At 41.9% G+C, this 14,794-nt stretch overlaps 1 protein-coding gene across 1 annotated transcript in view; it reads left to right on the forward strand.

The window, feature by feature from the left end:
• Window positions 1–13,286, forward strand: part of LOC146789440 (transmembrane channel-like protein 2) — a 566,730-nt gene extending 553,444 nt beyond the window's left edge. The window contains exons 18-19 of the mRNA XM_085631099.1: window positions 12,512–12,635; window positions 13,282–13,286. Coding sequence (XP_085487225.1) covers window positions 12,512–12,635; window positions 13,282–13,286 — 129 coding nt within the window. The remainder of the gene's footprint in view (window positions 1–12,511; window positions 12,636–13,281) is intronic.
• Window positions 13,287–14,794: the final 1,508 nt, after the last annotated feature.

Raw genomic sequence — 14,794 nt, forward strand, 5'->3', positions numbered from 1 at the left:
TCCCAAAACGCGTTTTCCCCATGCATTTTTCCATAGGGACTTTAGTCGCAGCTACAGCCCGAACGGCTGAACAGAATTACGTGAAATTTGGCAGAGAGGTAGCCATAAGGTCCGTTTGGTGCCTTTTGCAGGTTTGGTGTAAATCTGTTTAGTATTTTCTGAGAAAATAGCATTTAAATCAATATATATATCTGTACGCGCGCTCGGTGCGCGCTGGGTGCGCGCACTCGGCAGTCCGCGAGCGCACTTCTGATTGGTAGTTACATCTTAGTAAACATTCGAATCGGTCGAAACCAGGAAGTGTCGGCCGCCATTTTGTCTCTCGCATTGAGAGGGGGGTGAAACAGAAAGGAGAAAACCATGTAAAGGGGGCAGGCTGGACAGTTCCTGACCCCCTAGCAGGGGTCAACAGGTCCCATGCGGTCCCCCAAGAGTAATTAAAACATTGTAATTTTTTTCGTAAAATCGCCGAGTGCGCGTAGGGTGCGCGCACTATTGAAATAAAAAAAATATCTACTAGGTTCGCGCAGAGTGCGCGCACCCCAAAAAAACCCCAAAAATAAATTGAAATATCATTGACCCCGTGTGCGTAAGCTGCGCGTAGCGCAGTTTGCGTGCATGGTATATGTAAGCCAACAAATTAATGCCAAAACCCTTAAAAATAATGTGCATCATGTATACTACGTGTGCGGACGGTGCGCACGGTGGTGCGGACGGTGGCCTATAACGCGTAACGTGGGCGCGCGGTGCGCGTAGCCCGCCGTGCGTGCACGGTGCGCAAAGTGCACCGTGCGCGCAAAGTGCACCGTGCGTGCACGGCACTAACTGCATGAAGTGGGCGCGCGGTGCGCAAAGCAGGCAACTATAACTCACGCGACCGTAATCCGCTGATGATGACGTCAGATATTACATCACTGATGACATATGTGTCTTTCTGAAAAAAAAAAATATATATATGTATAGCTAAAAAAAAAAGGAAGAAGACATGGCTATATAAATGTGTAAATACAGTGATGTAATATCTGACGTCATCATCAGCGGATTACGGTCGCGTGAGTTATAGTTGCCTGCACTAACTATAACAGGGGAATTTCATTGGTTTTTTATGAGGAAAATGCCCAGCTAACTATAACATGTGTGAAACCTATGGTTTTTTAAGTGAATATATATATATATATATATATATATGTGTATATTGAAGAAACACCTCCCAAAAGGAAGAACCAGGTCGCACTCCAACAGCTTTTCAGATGCTTTTCTTTATTTCATCATTCAATGGTTAGCAAAACCAGTAGATTGACCAACGCGTTTCGGTATACTCCGATACCTTGCTCACGGTCGTCATTTTTACGAATGTTAAACAAACATGTTTTAAATAAAGATAATTGAAGGAAGTCCCCTGACAACAATTTCCTGTTGCCGCCCTTGTGGTTTCCCACAGAGTTGTGGGTTTTGTAGTTCCCAATAGTTCATTCAACTAAAATACATTTAAGCATTTAAATATTTTCTTCTGTTTCCTTTACCGGTTCAATACATTCATCATTATCACAACAATTTGGATTTAGCCCTCTGGTGGGCCTTCACACTTCGTTTTTAATTTAGCCCTCTAGTGCGCTGTGAATATGTTCTCGTTATTTAACTGTGCAAAAACCTTCCGGTTTATAAATCCGGTAAACATTTTGGAAACTTTTAGAAATCAATTCCTTTTTGTCAAAGTACTCAGTCACTTTCTCATCTTTTCGGTTAAGCCCTCAAGTGGGCTGATGCATAATTATCTGCCCCTTCCTGTGGGTGGTATGTTTTCATAAGTGTATATACAATTCTTCCGATTGATTTAATCCATATGGAGTCATGGACCTCAAATTTAAAATATGACACGATTCTTTCTGACGTAGTGTTTTTTCCCTGTTTCCACCTCGAGAACTCATCGGTACTGCCTCAATGCCATAAAATCTCAAGAGTTTCCAATTGGCATTATGGTGTGTTTCCATGTGTTTAGCTATGGCATTATTTCTGTCTTTGTTTTTTGTCGCTCGTACATGTTCCAATATACGTTTTTTTAATTCACAGATGGTGGATCCAACATATCTTAAAGGGCAAGGACATTCTACCACATATACTATGTATTGGCTTTTGCAAGTTATTAGATTCGTAATTTGCCAATTTTTGTTATTCGCCATCTTCACATCCCTTGTTGGCTTAGCAATTTCACAGACTTTGCAATTATAACATTTTGTGAAGCCAGTTGTTCGTAACCAGGATTCTTTAGACTGTTTAGCTATGAAGTGACTGTGTGTTAAACGATCCTTCAAACTCCTTGCCCTTCTGAATGTTATAACTGGGTGGCCACCCATTTTTTCACCGATCATGCTGTCCATTGTAAGAATTTTCCAATTCTTCTTCAGAATATAAGTAATATCTTTCGCTTCGTGGCTGTAATTTGTAATCAGTCTTATAGGTTCCTCCGTATTGTTAAGTTCTTCCTGTTTGGGAAATAACCATTCTGCCCTGGTTTTTTGATTAGCTCTATTCCAGCATTTGGTTACGCTTTTTTTGGGATATTTTCTCTGGATGAATCTTTGCACTGTGTTGCCACTGTGTTTTAACCATTCCTCCTCTTCACTACAAATTCTCCGCAATCGAAGAAATTCTCCGTATGGTATGCTGGAAATTGTTGATGGCTGGTGAAAACTGGTTGCTTCCAAAGTTGTGTTAGTCGCAGTGTTTTTGCGATGTAGCGTCGTTGCCAGGCGGTTCTCTTTTACGTAAATTTCCATATCCAGGAAGACAACTCGTTCTCTGCTGAGATTGTGTGTGAATCTTAGATTGGGTGTACTGTTGTTTAAAATTGTGTAGTACTCCTCAAACTTTTCCTCCTTGCCATTCCATATAATTAAGAGGTCGTCTATGAACCAAACCCATGTTACAATGTGTTTGGTATATTGATGGTGTTTTATGTTCCAGGCAATTTCTTGTTCCCACCACCCCATTACCAAACAGGCATAACTGGGGCTAAAGGAAAAACCCATTGCTGCTCCGTTACGTTGGCGGTATAGGTTTTCACCAAACGTGAACACATTGTTTTGTAGGCAGCATTCCATCATATCCAATAACATTTTATTGTGTTATTTGTAATGGATATTTCTGTCTTTTAAAAACCATTCACATGCAAAGATTCATCCAGAGAAAATATCCCAAAAAAAGCGTAACCAAATGCTGGAATAGAGCTAATTAAAAAACCAGGGCAGAATGCTTAATTCCCAAACAGCAAGAACTTAACAATACGGAGGAACCTATAAGACTGATTACAAATTACAGCCACGAAGCGAAAGATATTACTTATATTCTGAAGAAGAATTGGAAAATTCTTACAATGGACAGCATGATCAGTGAAAAAATGGGTGGCCACCCAGTTATAACATTCAGAAGGGCAAGGAGTTTGAAGGATCGTTTAACACACAGTCACTTCATAGCTAAACAGTCTAAAGAATCCTGGTTACGAACAAATGGCTTCACAAAATGTTATAATTGCAAAGTCTGTGAAATTGCTAAGCCAACAAGGGATGTGAAGATGGCGAATAACAAAAATTGGCAAATTACGAATCTAATAACTTGCAAAAGCCAATACATAGTATATGTGGTAGAATGTCCTTGCCCTTTAAGATATGTTGGATCCACCATCTGTGAATTAAAAAAACGTATATTGGAACATGTACGAGCGACAAAAAACAAAGACAGAAATAATGCCATAGCTAAACACATGGAAACACACCATAATGCCAATTGGAAACTCTTGAGATTTTATGGCATTGAGGCAGTACCGATGAGTTCTCGAGGTGGAAACAGGGAAAAAACACTACGTCAGAAAGAATCGTGTCATATTTTAAATTTGAGGTCCATGACTCCATATGGATTAAATCAATCGGAAGAATTGTATATACACTTATGAAAACATACCACCCACAGGAAGGGGCAGATAATTATGCATCAGCCCACTTGAGGGCTTAACCGAAAAGATGAGAAAGTGACTGAGTACTTTGACAAAAAGGAATTGATTTCTAAAAGTTTCCAAAATGTTTACCGGATTTATCAACCGGAAGGTTTTTGCACAGTTAAATAACGAGAACATATTCACAGCACACTAGAGGGCTAAATTAAAAACGAAGTGTGAAGGCCCACCAGAGGGCTAAATCCAAATTGTTGTGATAATGATGAATGTATTGAACCGGTAAAGGAAACAGAAGAAAATATTTAAATGCTTAAATGTATTTTAGTTGAATGAACTATTGGGAACTACAAAACCCACAACTCTGTGGGAAACCACAAGGGCGGCAACAGGAAATTGTTGTCAGGGGACTTCCTTCAATTATCTTTATTTAAAACATGTTTGTTTAACATTCGTAAAAATGACGACCGTGAGCAAGGTATCGGAGTATACCGAAACGCGTTGGTCAATCTACTGGTTTTGCTAACCATTGAATGATGAAATAAAGAAAAGCATCTGAAAAGCTGTTGGAGTGCGACCTGGTTCTTCCTTTTGGGAGGTGTTTCTTCAATATTGGCGGTTTAGTTCAACCGCGAGGTAACGCACCCGCCGAGCAGCGCCCGCAGCAAAGAACAATTGAACCACCTGGGAGGAGATATATATATATATATATATATATATATATATATATATATATTTTTTTTTTTTTCTCAGGAACTACTGAACAGATTTACACCAGACCTACAAAAGGCACTTCCTTGACCTGAGGACTACCTCTCTGCCAAATTTCAAGTATCTCTGTTCAGCCGTTCGGGCTGTAGCTGTGTCTAAAGGTCCTATGGAAAAATGCATGGGAAAAACGCGTTTTGGGACCCCCCTTTTTTCTCAGCCCCCGCTTGACGAATCCCCCCGAGACTTTCAGGGTAGGAGCGGAGCGTAGTGCCCCACCTATTTTGAAAATTTCGCGAGGATTCGTCGACCGGCGCCAAAGTTATTCCAAATAGAATGTTGCGGATTTCCTATGGAAACAGGGTCCTAACTATAACTACCTACTGGCGACCGCCAGTAGGTAATATATATATATATAATATATATATATATATATATATATATATATATATATATATATTACCTACTGGCAGTTAGGACCTATTTTCCATAGGAAATCCGCAACATTCTATTTGGAATAACATTGGCGCCGATTGACGAATCTTCGCGAAATTTTCCAAACTTTTGGCCAGCTCCGATCTGCTCCTGTCCTGAAAATTTCACGGTGATTTGTCAAGCGGGGGCCGAGAAAAAAGGGGGGTCCCAAAACGCGTTTTCCCCATGCATTTTCCCATAGGACCTGTTGACGCAGCTACAGCCCGAACTGCTGAACGGAATTACTCCAAATTTGGCAAAGAGGTAGTCCTCAGTTCAGACTCGTGCCTTTTGCTTAAATGGTGTAAATCCGTTCAGTAGTTCCTGAGAAAATTAGAGTTAAAAAGATAGATATATCTGGGTAGAGCCTAACCACACATCTCATCGTGAGATCTGATTGGCTGTCAGTACTTAATCCAAGAAGTGTTGGCAGCCATCTTGGGACCAATACACATGATAGCACCTCATTAAAAAGCATTGCAGTTAATAGGAGGTTTTAAGACTTTAGTTACATTATAAATCATTTGTTGATGGTACCATACTCATTTTAGGAACTTGATCTCCCAACTAAAAACGGCCACAGGGCGTGTTTACACAGTGGTGAAGGAAGGGGACGGGGCCTGAGGTGACATATGCAAACACGCCCTGTGGCGCATTTTAAGAGGTAGTTTTAATCCCCTGCCCTATTATATACTAGGGGCTTACAGAGGAGTTCATGCTAATCACAGGGGGACCCCAAAGCATAGTGTTCCCTAGTGTATGTAGGTGTTTTCACTGTATTCTGAGTGTCTTTTAACATAGCACTGGCTCTAGGACTGGTTAGTCAGACTCAGTTACCACCAGTATCCGTCTGAAAAAGTGGAGGGTACAGGATGATTTTCCAACAAGGCTTTTTTCTGCTCTTCTGTTTGTTCTTTCTGCACGTTATCATTCTTCCTGCACTTTTCTTCGTCTTTGAGGACTTCTGTTGCTTCTTTCTGCATTTCTTTTTTTTCTTTCTGTGTGTTTTTTCTTCTATCTTCACAAGTCCTATCTCTGTAGGCATAGTTAGAAATTAGCATTTAAGAAACCTCTGAAATTCACTGAAAAAACCAGAGGTTTCAGGCACGTTATAGTTAGGAATTAGCATTTAAAAAACCTTAAAAATTCACTGAAAAAACCATAGGTTTCAGGGGCGTTATAGTTAGCTGGACTTTTCACTCGTACAAAACCATTGAAATTCCCCCGTTATAGTTAGTTCAGCTAACTATAACTCGCGCGCCCGCAATGCACTGCTGATGACGTCACATATTACATCACTCATGACATGGTCAGTGACATCACTCAGAACATTGGAATATTGAGACCTCCATTGAAGACAATGGAGCAGCAGTGGCCTATATAATCTGTAATAGGCCACCTGCTCTCAACATTGCAATGTCCTCATACACAGCCTCTGCCTCTCTCTTTCCCTACCTCTCCAAAATATATTGATTGTGCAGGGGAAAGTGATAGGCAGAACCTGTACAGCAGGGTACGCAGGAGCCTTTCCCCCTCCTCACATTGCTTACAGGGTCACTGGAGCCTCAGAAGGAGGGAAAGGGAATCCTGCTCAGCTTCTGGGTCTCTCTGGCTCGGCTGAGCAATGAACAAGCAGTTTAGTGGGGCCCAGGGAGAGCCAGAGCCTGACTTTAGTCTCCTTTCACAGTTATTGTGAATGTTCACCAGCTAACAGCCGTGGCCCTGCAAGCGGCTGTTAACTGTTGAACAATCACTGTCATGATTCTCTCTCTGCACTCTCGTTCCCGCCAACAGGGATCCTACATATGGAACGTTTTAGTGGTCAAATAAGCTTCCAGACCTTCTACTATACCCATATACTGATTTCCAGGCTTTTGTTAGGGGTCTGTGGTAAACTCTGCTCTTCCGGAAGAGTTTGTGGAGTTTTTCCCACTCCACGCTCTGCTTGGAGTGTGGAGTTCCAGAAAAACTCCGCCAACCACCGCGTTGCAGAGTTTTGCTCACACACAGCTCACCAACGTCGAGTTGGTGAGGATAAGCAAGAAAATTGAGTGCTAGACCGTCTCTGTGCGATATTTCTCAGCGTGGGTGGTTGCAGCAGGTCACAACACTCGAGTTGAGAAAGCTGCTGCTCGAGTAGAAAATCTACTTGTGTGGTGCCCATTCGCGCTGACTGTACAGTGCGGGACAAGCTCCTGGTGCTAAAAGTCAGCACAAACAGTGTAACATACCGAATTCCACCGCTCACGGAACTCTGTGGAATCTCGCTGACTTTTTAGGTAACTCCACAGAATTCCGCTGAATGAAAATCCATAAGTTCCACCCACCCCTAGGCTTTTGCATGCTATACGGAATTCCAATTAATTTCCCGATTCATGCCAGGGTTTGTGGAAGGCAGTCTGCTTATGTTAACAACCCCCATCCCTTGAATCCCCTTCTCCCCGCTTCAGCCCCACCTCTGCAGGCCACGGATGGATGGAGGAATTCAGCACACCTGTAGATGGCAGGTCATTGCAACAGTGTTCCTGCTTGACTGACCCCCTGAATTCCTGAATTCCTGAACTTCAGTTAATTCTTGATTCCATAACAATCCCGATTCCTGAGCTGCAGCTAAATTCTTGTTCTCTGAACTAGCACTTCTTGCAGTGCTACCTTGCTTCCTGATTCCTGAGTCTGAGCCAGCACAGTTTGAGTGCATCTTTGATCCTTGCACTTTCCTCTTTCTCTAGTTACCCAGACCCTGCCTTTCTATCCATTTACCTTGGCTTGTACCTGTTTCTGGTGTCTTAGCTTCCATTACCCTTGTGTGGTTTGTTACTTACTCTCTGCCAAGTGTGCCCCTGTTTCCCCTTCTTTCCTGTTAACACTCCTTCTTGCTGGCTTCTTGTCTTTCTTGGTTGTGTATTTTAGATCTACACCCTTGTTGTAACTCCCTGCGTGTTCCTGTTTGATTGCCAGGTATAGTGAGTCCAGCTGACAACTTAGGTGGTGTCTTGTCCTCTGTGAGTATTTTCTTTGAGTTACTTTCACCGTAGGTATCAACTTCACAGACCCTGCCTTTGCATGCATACCCTATATGTGGGTATTTGGGGTCCGTATCTGTAACAGAAATTGTGGGTGAGGAATTTGCCACCAGTCCTTTCCAGAGGTACTGGCAATCACAGCAATAGCTGTAAAACAAAGGCTTCGGAGCAGGCAGGGACAGTGGGGGTTCAAACCCCCCTCCTCAGGCTCCGAAAGGCCTTTGCTTTTTAATTAGGATATTATGCTCTCATGGAACAGTATGTTTTAATAGCCTTATTGCCATTAAAGGCCCACTCCCTTTTTAAAGGTCCTCGTCAACTTGAGCAGAACATTAATGGCCCTATAGCCCGCTACAGAGGGCTATACAGCTATATTGGTACCTTTAGTTATAGCGGATTGCACTGTAAACTTATAGGAGAGAGGCAGTCGTCTGATGTGTGCTACATCTGAACTCCCACAAAAAGGCCAAATAATATAATTCTTATTAGGCAAACAGGATCCTGTAAGAAATCCCTGGCTTTCCTTGAGAAGCTTGGAACAACCAGTAAAGCTATCCTCAGAGACAATTGCATCTGGTACATAATATTAAAAAGTCAACCCATTTTAGTTAAATAAAATACAATTGATTGATTAAAATAACACAACATTTAAAAATGTTATTTAGAAATTATGGTTTATAAAACATTTTCCAATGGAAACAGTTGTAAATCAACATCAAGAAGTACATTTGTTGCAGTGGTTTTGTGCTACCATCTCTCGGTAAATATATTTACAAGCAGATATATCTCGAGAATAATATCAACCCCCAAAATAACATCACAGCAGAATTAGTAAAAGTGAATCTAAAATTACTTTAGGCTGTTGATTCTCTTTGGACAAACGGTTTAGCTGCCTAAGATTTAGACACACTTTGCAGTTAGCCAAATAGGGAGCAAGATCAGGGAACAGTTGGTGTTTCATTCAAGTAAAATATTTACTTTTCAACTACTTTCCTGGAGGTCAAAAATCTTTAGTGTGACAAGGCTGGAACCTGAAACCAGCCAGACAAGACAACATAAGGCCAGGTACACACTTCTCACACACCTGCAGTAGCCTCAGACATGCCATCAAACCTTAAAAATGTTGTCAGTGTGATCATATCATTTTCAAGCAGCATCTTGCCTTCTAGAGATTACATTTTTAAAGAAAAGTCCCGCACCTTCATACTTTGTGCTCCAAAAGTCTCTGAACATTCAAGAAAGTGTTTAAAGGCACCATAAGATGGATTTAAGGGAAGATCCCACACAACATCCAACAAAATATTCAGTTACAATTGGTTGATAAATTTTCTCTACAGCAGTGCCTACTGTGTGTGTCGCAGTAGCATCTGGTCTACAAGTTCTCTTCCAGACTGATGCAGCTTCCCCTGTCTCCTCCACTTTCTTCACTCACCAGAGAGAATTTCCAAAAGGTACTGCATGCTCCCCTGGACAGAAATTGCCCCCTTTGTCTTTGTGGGTCAGCCAAAGACTAGGGGCCTGATTCAGAGTTTAGTGGATGGGTTACTGTGACAAACATGACCCATATCCTGTCTGCTGTAATATAAGTGCATTATTCCTATGGCACTTGTAATATGGTGGACGGGATATGTGTCACATTTGTGATGGTGCAGCCCATGCCCCACAGAGAGTCCTTTCACAATCTTAAAAGACATAACAACCACTGGCACACGGATACAAGTCCTTCTTTAGATTCCAAGAGACTACAAGCACCTCCTTCCATTTCATCCTTGAAGCAGGGATACACAGCTGCACCATTCCTCAGTAGTATTCAAGCCTCTTTCAATCAAGTCACATAACCTAATTCATGCATTCCAATCTTTTCAGAATCAGCAGAATGTTACTTCCTTTTGTAGGGGTATGTGCCACTTCTAGTATGTGCCATCAGATGTCATTGGCAGAGTTATCAGCATCAGAAAGGTGTACCACCAAGGGTGCAGTGGGTAATCGACACTGGATCCTTCTCCTAAGTTGTCTATTCCACACTTTTACCTGTTGGGTGGTTTGACGTGAACAGATCATAGCACATGGACACTAAATACAATATACAATGTTAACTCTGTTACAGTTAGAAAAATGCCTCAAATCAGATTTGAAAATACCATTTTCAAGTACTTAGTATTGGAAGGGGTGGGAGCACACTGCTGACCTCCCAGCACAGTGTGCTCCTTAGCATTAAGGTAAATGCAATTTGCAGTGCACGCTTACTCGGTATTTTGCAGGAGTGTTCCACCAAAGTTGGTGCAGAGTAGTGCTGTCATCTCTAGACACATGTGTTTCTGGATTTTATCCGTCATCAGTAGAGATCAAAAAACTATTTTCTTCTGGGGTTGCTGAGCAGGCTGCCGAAATTCTTACAGGTCTCAGTACCTCTCACAGGCGCCCAGGTGCATCTCCACTAGCTCGTCAGCTCGTCAGCTCAGTGGCTCAAGGGAGCCCCTTCCAAGTACTTAGCATTGTCTGTAAATGGACAAACAACGCAATCTCCACATTTGTAAAGACCCCTCACAAGAGGAAGGCCTCATATATCCCTAAGGGTGCTGTTAGGTAGCTTGGGACGTCTCACAGAGTGCACCAAGTGATTTATTTTGATTTTTGCCTCTGGTAATGCTAGTGTTGGGTCAATATTAATCGATGCCACAATTTTGTTAGTGTGAGGACAAAAGGTGATGTACCATTTGTTGGACATTTTAATGTGGTTCGGTCTTTAGTCTTTTTTCTCTGTTACAGTACCAGGCTCTTTTAAGTGTGGTTCTTACCAATCTGCAAGGGTACTCCCTCTCCTTTTCCAAAAATGTGCATGATTTCACCAACAAATGATCTATTTTGTCACTACAGTCAGTTATCACCCTTTATATGTACTCCTTTTTGTCACCCTCTTAAACAGGCTTTCACTACAGGCATTTTAATGGGGACCATGTAACCGAGTCCTGTAATGGCTGCCACAACATGTTGTCCATGTTGTGGCCAGACAATTAATGGGGTTCATTTTGGGACCATCCCTCCCTGGCCACCACTACCCATGTGAGGAGTCCCGGGGGGATGTCAGGGTGTTGTACGCCTATGTGGGTTTGGTAGGCAGCCCTGGCAACATACCAGGCCCTGTGGCCACCCCCCCGCACCATGTATAGCCTTTGGCCAGGTCCTGCAAACAACCTGGAACGGTTGGTCATCCCTTCACTGAGCGCGCTCTTTGGTTCTGAAGTTCGTGGAGTGCCTCCAGACAGTCCCTGTGCAAAACTCATCACAAGCACCCAAAACCCAACAGGCGCCCAGCCTCTTCACTGCTCAAACCATTGAAATGTTTACAGCAGTGGGTTTGCCGAGTACCCACTGAACTGCAGGTGGCCAACCCACACTGTGCTCTGCCTACAGCCTGCACAATGACAATTGTCCCTAAGGTCTGGTCTATTACCAGAGCCTTCTCATAGTTAAAAAAAAGTGTTTTAGTATTACTGCGATACTGGAATACTGCTACCCCAAGACCACAAGGAGTGCCAGCTGAATACTGCAGTACCAGATGCAGGTACCGCAATACCTGTGGCTCAAAAAACTGTTTTTATGCATTTTGAATTTAAGGCAGTATGTTTGGGCTGCAGCCTCCCTCCCAGGGCCCTGGGGGACAATGTGTGCCCACACTGCTCCCATATGCGTCCATTCATTATTTTTTTCAGGACAGTGGGGACCAAGTCCCTTTGGATTATAATGGCTTCCACAGTTTATTTCCACAGCAAGCAGGAATTATGTTTTGGGTTGTTTGGGAATAACTCCATTGGACTATGTAAAACATATCTACCGTTAATAGAAGTCTCATGATACAACATCTATAAGCACCTTAGATGTATCATCCTCCCTGGAGTTCCATGTTGCTTCTCCTGTTTACTAAAAAGCACCACCTAGTACCTACCAGAAAGACACTGAAAGAAAGAAGTAAGCATACCAAAACCTGTCGGGTTACAATCCTACACAAGGCTAAAAAATTCTGTCTTTTACAATATGTTACTAGCTATCAGGTCGGAATGCCAACATAGTCCAATAACTATGAAATCCAGTAATAAATACCGAAGAGTATGAATCGTAATGTGAATTATCTTAGTCATATATGTGATCTGTGTTTTATCGAAGGAAAAACTTTCTTGAATTGCCTTCAACAAGTGTTCCATAAAGTTCTCTGCTTTATTCAGAATGCAGTTTGATAAATTGTGTTCTCTGATAAAAATATAACTCATTAGGCTACAAGTTCATTTACTATTATTACATCGGTTTCATTGAACTATGTATGTCATAATCATCCTGATGTTCTGATGTCATTTTACAAAAGCAACGTGAAGAGGAAAAAAACAAAAGGAACAATAACACTGAAGCTAATTCTATAATGAAAGAATTAGAGGATTTGCTTCCACCACAGGCAAGAAAGGCACTCCATCAGCAGTCCAATGAAGCAGGTACGTACATATAGCTGGTTTTTAAGTTCGAATAATGTTTGAATTTTCATTTAGTTATAATTTAAGTTGCATTCATTCATATCAGATGTAATGAAATATGAGCAATTAACATCTATGCTATGATCACTCAAATAGCTACTGCCAGAAGATGCCTACACTTTTAGGACACCAATAGTTGTCTTTGAGGTCTTAAAATTAAATAAAAAATATCTGGAAATTGAGTTGGACATGTCCAATGGTCAGAAATGTCTATGCAGCTACAGTTAACTATGCCCGGGATCCTCATGTTTCAAAGATGGACCTATTCTGGCTCACTCGTTCTATGGTGAAGCAACCAAGATATGAAATGACAACTCAAGCCGTTCAAATTAGCACCGGCCTTCACATATTTCAATAAAAGCTGCAGTTCTAAAAAAAACAACCATCTTCCAAAGTGCTCCAACACACATTAGCCCTCCAACCATTAATATTTAGTCTAGTTGGCACCCAACATATGCCCAACTTGTACTGTGTTTCTGTTTTGCTTAAATATTTTCCCCCAGAATGCATTTCTTGTATGTTCATATGTGTTGTGTTCATTTTCAATGCACCTCCAAGGTTTTAGCTGTCAATTGGTCTTTATATTCTTTTTTATTTTATCAAACAGGATAAATTACAGAATGTATCAATGCTGCATATATTTGATTTCTCTGCATCGAGTTTAAGATTATTACCAACTTGTTTTAATATATATATGACAAAAGATTCTTATAATCAACTGTTATTAATATTTCACACATTTCTGAGCACTATACTTTTGTGAATAATGTTGAGTTCACAGTCCAATTTAAGATCGCCCCGTTTGGTCTGAGCGCCGGCATTCATTATAATCACATGAAGCTTTAATTTATCATGATTCAGCTATTCATGTGTTTGTATGTGTGCCAAGTACACTATATTGGTTGCTGGCAGGCTTTTGCTGTATATCTACCTCTGCGTACAACCATTCATTGGATACATTTGGATACATTTGAAGAATTATTCACTATCTCTCCTGTCACACAAAGAGATGGTGCAGCTAATTGATAATTCACCATTTACAACTAATGGTCCTTAATCACAGATATTTTTGAAAGCAGGCGTGTCTTACGTCTGTCTTTATATGAATGTGGCGCATCACTACATTAAAGAGGCACACATTGAAAAATGTAGCATATAGAAATTCCCTATTAGGACAGATGAATTTGTGTTTAAAGATTTGAAAATAAATGTGCTCACTTTCATCAGCTTTAGAAATAAAAATGTTATACATGGATTTTTTGTTGATGTGTTAAAACATACTTTGCTTCAGGCGTGGGCAGGAGTAGGGCACAATGCTGCTACTGCCCTGGCGGGAACGAGGTAACGTAGCCAGCTCTGCCAGCACCCAGTGGGAACAGCAGTAGGCAATCGAGGCTCAATCCAGCAGAAGCCACAAGCAAAGTCCAAGGCAGGACCAGTTGGAACAGGTCAGACCAGCTCGTCTTGAAGATGGTTGCAGCACTGTAACTTAACAGGAAGTCATCCAACTGATCTTCGGAGTCCATTTCTTAATCTTGTGTGCAATTAGGAGCAGGTCCAGCCCTTAGGGTACCCTCACAGGTTTTAAGAAGCACGTGCAATTTTTCTTCTTCTCTTCCACAGGTCCAGAGTATTCTGACAAAGGTGCCCAGGGTAGCCACATTTATGCCTGGCACTAGCCTGTGAGTGGAGGTGACATTTGCCCCCTCATTAACCATTAGATTAAGAGGGCCCAGGTGTAGCCCTACCTGCTATTAGAGCAGTTCCTGTATGCCCTACTGCAAACAGTCTCACAGTGCCCCTCTCTGCCTAAATCAAGATGGTGTAACCCTTCTCTCCTTCTGCAGAGCCTGTGTATTCATCCCAGAGGTGTGGTCAGAAAAATGAGCAATTCCTCCTCTGTGGCCTCTTTAACCCAGTTCTGGGGACAGCTCCCTCCCCACTGAGAGTGGAGCCTGCCTAACTGAAAGAACAAATAATAGGACCTGCCAGGTGTCAGCTAACATTTGCCTGTGACAGGGGATGTCTCTTTGAAGTTAATCAAATGCCTGGGCACTGTCCAAATGGTCATCCTGCTGGACAAACAGTAACACCTCTCCACACCCAGGCCTTTGTCTCTG

This window comes from Triturus cristatus, chromosome 10 (assembly GCF_964204655.1).
Source record: "Triturus cristatus chromosome 10, aTriCri1.1, whole genome shotgun sequence".
Classification (NCBI taxonomy): Eukaryota; Metazoa; Chordata; class Amphibia; order Caudata; family Salamandridae; genus Triturus; species Triturus cristatus.